Source organism: Poecilia reticulata, linkage group LG4, assembly GCF_000633615.1.
Source record: "Poecilia reticulata strain Guanapo linkage group LG4, Guppy_female_1.0+MT, whole genome shotgun sequence".
Taxonomy (NCBI): domain Eukaryota; kingdom Metazoa; phylum Chordata; class Actinopteri; order Cyprinodontiformes; family Poeciliidae; genus Poecilia; species Poecilia reticulata.
Window position 1 is genome coordinate 30449580 of NC_024334.1, and position 6845 is coordinate 30456424.

At 39.9% G+C, this 6845-nt stretch overlaps 1 protein-coding gene across 10 annotated transcripts in view; it reads right to left on the reverse strand.

Annotated features, from left to right (window-relative positions):
- The window catches only part of LOC103464192 (epidermal growth factor receptor substrate 15-like 1), a 202370-nt gene that overhangs the window by 122107 nt on the left and 73418 nt on the right, over window positions 1–6845 (reverse strand). For all 10 annotated transcript variants that reach the window (XR_533610.2, XR_533611.2, XM_008408134.2 and 7 more), the window contains one exon: window positions 4058–4120. Coding sequence is in view for 8 of the 10 variants with exons in the window: in XM_008408134.2 (XP_008406356.2) it covers window positions 4058–4120 (63 nt within the window). In the remaining 2 variants the exon portion in view is untranslated. The remainder of the gene's footprint in view (window positions 1–4057; window positions 4121–6845) is intronic.

Consider the following 6845-nt stretch of genomic DNA (forward strand, 5'->3'; position numbering starts at 1 on the left):
TGCTTGAAATAAGAAATTTTTACTTATATAAAATAAGTTCTAGACTTGAAGTTTGATTGGTAAATATTGATATTCTAGATTCTAGCACATATTTACTCATAATAAGTAATATTTTCTTAATATTAAGCTTTTATATCTTACTGAGATAATTAAGTACAAAAACACTTAAAATAAGAAAAATATTCTAACATAAATCCCTCTTGGTGAGAAAAATTATCTTGTCAGAAAGAAAACAAGAAAAATCTCCTTAATTTAAGATATTTAATCTTACTAAGATTTCAGTTTTTGCAGTGTACAATTACAATAGGCCTTCGCAGCGCTTAGCTGCTCGGGCCTAATTAAAGCTACAAGCAGCCTCGAATGGCCCTCGCAGCTCAGCGCCACTCTGGCCTATTGGCCACTGCGGGGGTTCCGGCATCGCCGCCACCACCCCTCCGCCAGGCGATACGCATTGATACAGTCGGCAGCACTCCTTAACGATGCACAAAAAATCTGGTGCAGATAGGGCCATGTAGCGAGGAGATAAAGCTGTTTGATTAACCTAGGGGGCACAGTCGAGTCAAATTACAATTTAATGCTATTGAGCTTTTTAGAGGTTCACCAGAATCAATCATAAAATGTGTGGTGCAAATCGGTGGATGCATATGTGATTTAGAAACGATCATAGGCATATGACGAGCATTGCAATTCGCTATTTAGCCACGCCCACACAGTTCAGCCAGCATTGACAGTTCATCATCATGTCATTTTATGTCAGTTGGCACAGGATTGAACCCATTTGAATCATAGAGTAAAAGTAAGACATCCAGCAGAAAAAACGGGTAGCTTTCTGCTGGAGGGGGGCGGGGCTAAGGTGATGTCATCAATTGACCATGTGAATGTAATCAGGGCTGGTTTATAATGAGACATGGAAGGTCTGATTCAGCTTTGACCTGGCCTGTAGAAGTTACTGCACCTTCATGTTTCATGGCAAATAGTCAAAGTTTGACACTTAACCATGCCCACATGCTTTGATGTACGAGAACTCTTTTGATAACTTTTCACCTTTAATGTCTCAAGAGTGGGCCGAGTGAGTTTGAAGTCTGTATCTCAAAAGCTGTAGGAGGAGTTCGATCAGATCTGAAGTCTATAAAAAGGAGGAAATAGAGGACTTGATCCAAAATGGCTGACTTCCTGTTGGTTTTGGACCATGGCTCAAAGAGACTTTTGTACATCCTGACAAGATACACATGTGTATCAAGTTTCATAATTCTAGGTTAAAGCATGGCTTGGGGCTGATCATTTAATATATGCTAGGGGGTGCTGTTGAGACATTAGGCCACGCCCACCAAATATTGCAATGGATTCCTGTCCGGGGTTGGATAAGGATCCATCCTAGTGAGTTTGGTGCAGCTGGACTCAAAATTGTGGAATTCAGAGCCAAATGTATGGCAACAGCGTTACAGGTCACTTCGCCACGCCACCACCCCCACCTGCTGCATTGAAACCAGCTGGGGTTGGAATCACCTGTACACTAACATGTCTTCTGTCTCTGGACACAGTTTCATGTTCATTAGGTCAAAGGGGTCAGATAGTCACCGTTCACAGTAAAACATGACACTTCCTGTTCTCAGAGAGCGTGGCTTAAGTGATGTCAAAATTTGACCATTGCGTCTTGTAGGGCAGTGTTTTTCAACCTTTTTTGAGCCAAGGTACATTGTTTTAATTGAAAAAATCACAAGGTTCACCACCAACCAAAAATATAAACAAAGACACTCTGTAGCCGCCTATATTACATATATAGTCATTCTTATCAAAGTGTCTTGAAAAGGAATAAAATAAACACAAAAATAAATTGATCATATTTTGCATTTATTTCAAATTGCACTTAACATGTCCACTTCAAAAATACACCTGAACAGTGCCACAACACGGTTCACTAATTCTCTTGTTTTAATGTAAAATGCTCTGTACCTACTGCCATCTAGTGGTAATAAAATTACATGATTACGCTGCTAGTCACTACTACAGCAAAGACCAGCTGCGGAAAAAGTGGGTATGCAGCGCATGCAACGCATAGGGGCGCAGCACCAAAGGGGGCGTCAAAACCCCATCTGGAGGGGGCGGCGCGCCGATTATGTCTTCGCATACACTTCAGCTCGCCTTACCTTCCTTGGGGAAGGGGAGGGGAGGCGCCGATTTATGTTTTCGCATCCACCTGAATCTTCAGCATGCCAACCAATGACTGGATCTGGAGAGAAATTTCTCAAAGGCGACGACATCACCACGTCGGATGTCAAGTGAATCCATCACAGTGGCAATCCTCAGGGCCAGTTGGTGAGGCTGTCCAAACTTCTCATTTAAGGCCATCATGGTATCTGTGAATGGGGTTGGAGAGTGAAGGTAGGCTTCCGCTACCAATCTGGCATCCTCCAACTTTAGACGATCCACTAAAACTTGATATTTGAAGAGCTCTGAACTGTCAGGTGGTAGTAAGTTCTCCAGAGCCATCTTCAGGTGAGAAAACTCACCAGGATCTCTGTGAAATAGATTAGGGATGGTTGGACGAGGATCATGATAGGCTGTATCCAAGCTGAAACTCTGATAGGGTGGCCCAGGATTTGGAGAGGTTGTTTGGGGGGCACGAGGAGTCTGCGGAAGAGGTGCTTGCTGTATTGGTTGCTGAGGGGGAGCAGCCTGAATGCTCATAGGCCTGTAATTGGTTGTGGAGCTAAATCTCTGAGTGGAAGTAGCTGAAGGATGTGCTGATGCACACTGCAGTAAGTTTACTGGAGGAACCTGACTGCTGATTTGATCATTGTTCCTTGTAACCTGAGGTCATTTGTGTTACTGGTTGAGCTGATGACTGACTGCGTTTGGCTAGCAGAGCCTCACCTTTCAAAATCTGAAGCTCACTCATCATTTTGTCCAGGCACTCATCCATTTTGTCCTCGTCATCCTCAGTCATCCAAGCCGGTGGTGGTGGCGGTGGCCACTCCTCATCCTCATTATTGACAGGTGGGTCAGTATGCTGGACGCATGCTGCTCCTTTTTAAGCTGTTCCTGCTGAGCCTCATGGGCAACACTCATTATCCATAACATGTCAGTTTGTATAGCTCTTAAATGTGCCAGGTCTGCTGAAATGCGCTGCCGTGACTGTTGAAGGAGGAACCTTTCATGCTGGAGCTCTTCTAACTCTGATCTTAGAGCCATAGCTTCATTCGAGGTGGGAGGTAAGGTACTGTGGGGGGTAGGATGTCTCCATAACCTTGCCGGCCTTCCCTCAGGGACTAGCAATTGGGCTAACTGCTCCTCTTTGATCCGCAGCAGACTCCCTCCTGTGATAGGTTCGCTGAGAACCGATGCCTCAGCAGCTGTTGGGAAAGCATATGGCGAGGTGAGGGGGGTCTTCTCGGCCAATCATTCCTGTGTAGCCATCCTTCCTCTCTCCACTCTGTGTTGGTAAGAGTTGAGAACATTGAAATCAAGCTCATAATCTTCATAATATTGTGGGAGACGAATCTGACGTTTAGGACGTGCACCACTTCTGAAGTCCTGATTTTCATCCATCTTTACTAGGGTAAGGCAGTGAATCTGGCTCGAAGGACCATTAATGTAGGTGAGTTTGCTCTAAAGTTGAAGGACTGTTGGGCACTGTTCAGGTTTGTCACCACTCCCAACCTGGAGTGTCGGCCAGAACACCACTCAGGCCAGGATTCAGCTCAGGACCAGATGTTAGGATGAGGTGCAGCAGATGTTTAATGAAGACACGAGGCAGGATCCTTTAACTGTTCTGTATTCCAAACTGTGTTTGGAAAGTTTAAGGAAACTGCTATAATGCCAGTTATATTAATTACTGCAAAGGGTATACTTTTTCATTTCTTTTTTTTTTTTTTTTACCATTTTTCTAACAAAATGTATACTTATATAACATTTTTAAAAGTAATCCTTGCTTGAAGTAATTTTGAATCTAAACCTTCCACTTCCAAGGCAGAAATAAGTTTGTGCTTAAGTGTATACATAGTTATGAAACAAAGAAGCAAAAAATACAGGAGAGAGCCAAACAAACAAAACTCACCCTTCTCATTTCTGACAAAGCAAAAATCTCTGATCCTACTGGAGTCATATATCCGGACATTGTCTGGAGCCAAAACAGAGAGGGAGAGAGAGAAAAAGACATTATTACCGAAATACTAAACAAAAACAATGAGTTTCACTTTTTACATAAAAATGTTATTGCCCCAAAGACATTCTTTCTAGAAGACATCCTTATTAGAAATTTATCTCCCATGTCTATGAGAAATGCTCGGCCCGGCCCGGCCTGGCTCGGCTCTGTTTCGGAGTGACCGCGTTTCCATCGGCCCTTCTCGGCTCTGTAGCAGGGTACCGCCTCCTGGTGGCAGGGGGTGTAGCGCCCCGCCTCCAGGCTCTGAGCTGTGCTTCGTTACATGCGACATAACGCGAGTTGTTGTTTTTCTGATACAAAAGAAGAAGAGAGAGCTGAGCTAATTTTTATAGCCTGATTACATTTTTCTGAGACTTCAAGAAAATGTGACAGTGGGAGGAAAGCTGCGATGTGGTGAGGAGGCGCTGATCTCCGCCCTGCAGCGGGAGGAAAGCAGGGGGCTCAGACGGTTCAGGTAAGCCAACGATGATTTTTAAACTAAGATAAAACTTGTAATGGTGCCGAATATACATGAGCTAATGTTAGTCAGGGTGTTGCAAATAATTTAAAAATGTCAGAATTAATTCATAATATATTCCAATGTGTTTTTATGTTGGCAAACTGCCGCCGCAGACCATCATGGATCTTCGTGCAGCCTTTGGGTTGCAGGATCCAGAGGTGTGACTAAGTCACTGTGTTGCAAGTCTCAAGTCTCTGTCCTCAAGTCAAGTCAAGTCAGGCAAAAGTGGAGTCAAGTCAACTTTTGCCTGAACCTTTAACCTTTAATTTCAAGTCATTTCGAGTCGTTTTTATTTTATTTATTTTTTAATAATTTGCAATTATACATAAAATTCAAATAATAGACCATTTGTTCTTTTTAAAATCTGTATTTATCTCAAATGATAGAACATGTGCAGCTGAACACAAAGTATAAAAAACATTTTTAAATAGGACCTCTTTTTGCGCAGTTCTGTTAAACTTGATATTCAATAAAAAAAAGTAAGTATATATGAAGTTATCACAAGTAAACTCAGGAAGGTCTGGTGCATTTATTTTTCTGCTTTTATTTCTAAGCATGTTAGTTTCAGTCCTCCGTAAATATGGGCCAGATATTCTAAACACAAAATTTCTTTAGGACAGTCACTGTATTTGGTCTGTTTTAACAAATAAACCACATGAAAAAAATCAAAATCATTGCAAATAAAGTGGAGTGGTTTTGAATTTGGATGTGATGGTAAAATAAATATCTGTCAGGCCAAGTGGGTTAAATCTACAGCCAATTTTCCATCTCAATATTGATAAAAACATGTTGTGTGAATCAAGCTGGTCAGAATCACTAAACACAAAATAATGAGCTCATTATTTTATGTCTTACTCAGTTAACTATCCCACTTAGTGTTATATTCAGGGTCAGTGAGATTGTACAATTTTTATTTTTACAGAAATTTTTGAAAGATGGCCAAAAAAAAAAAACGGGATTTTTTTTTAAAATTTGCTTTCCCAGCAAAGCTACTTGGCAGGGCCGTGCAGAGACCACTAAAGGGGCAGGTGCTCAAAAAATAAATAAAAAGGGCACATCCAACCGTATTTTAGGACAGAATATTAACAAAGCCTCTCAACTTTCAAAGTTTAATAAACAATGATAAATTACAAAATTGTGAGATATACAATCAAAGCTAAGGAGAATCTCTACATAGAGCATACAACTATACATATGTAAGATATTTTATTAGTAATTTCTTCCTGCAGGTCTATTTTGTTATAGGAAAGTATTGCAATATTCAAACCCGCAATTTAGCAAGATATGTAAATCAGAGCTGGACCACCAGACATATTTTGTCTTTACATAATTACACTATTAAAAATATAAACAAGAGCACAATGCAACCTTTTAGTGTACAGTAATCTATAAAACAAAGAGCTGCCTGTTTGCTGCAGTGGAGATGAAGACGGTCCATTCAGGAAAGCAGAGCTGCGTCAAACTTTAAGGTGGAACTGCAGAAAATAGAAAAAAACAAAAGCAAATATTTAATTGTTAATGTTTGCCACCATGAGAAAGGCCTACAGAGTTTTGCTTAAAAAACTTTTTTAAACATTTAAATCACATTCGTCTCATGAAGTGAATTTTTTTTTTGCAAAACAAACTTATTTGTGCATGTCATAAATCTTTTCTTAATATTCTAAGGTTTTGTTTGTGACTCAAAGTTTTGCTTGTGATTCTCACATGATGTCGTGGGCAGGGCCTAAAATCACAACAAAAGATTTATGATGTGTGCAAATAAATGTTTATGTTTGAAAAATAACTTTTTATGTTCACAAGACAAAAATTAGTTATTTAATAAAAAAGTTTTTTAAGCAAAACGATTTGTTTTTTAAAAAAGAAATCATTACAATTCCAAAAGTTTTGATTACAATTTTATTTTACTTAACTAAAGTAGTTTTTTCCCCCATTGAATAATTGGGAGACAAATTTAACTTCATACTCTGTGAACCAGACCCTAAACTTAAAGTCTGGGTTGAGTTTTTTCCCCTTCATTAATTACACACTTTATGTCTATCATGGTAATTCAGGGTGAGTTTTTAATTCTAAATGAATATCCTTGTTGGACTTTTATTTAAGTACTATTCTCCTTCAAGATACATTTACCTAACACTAGAATAAATGAAATGTACATTATGCAGCAAAGGAAATTAGAAGATC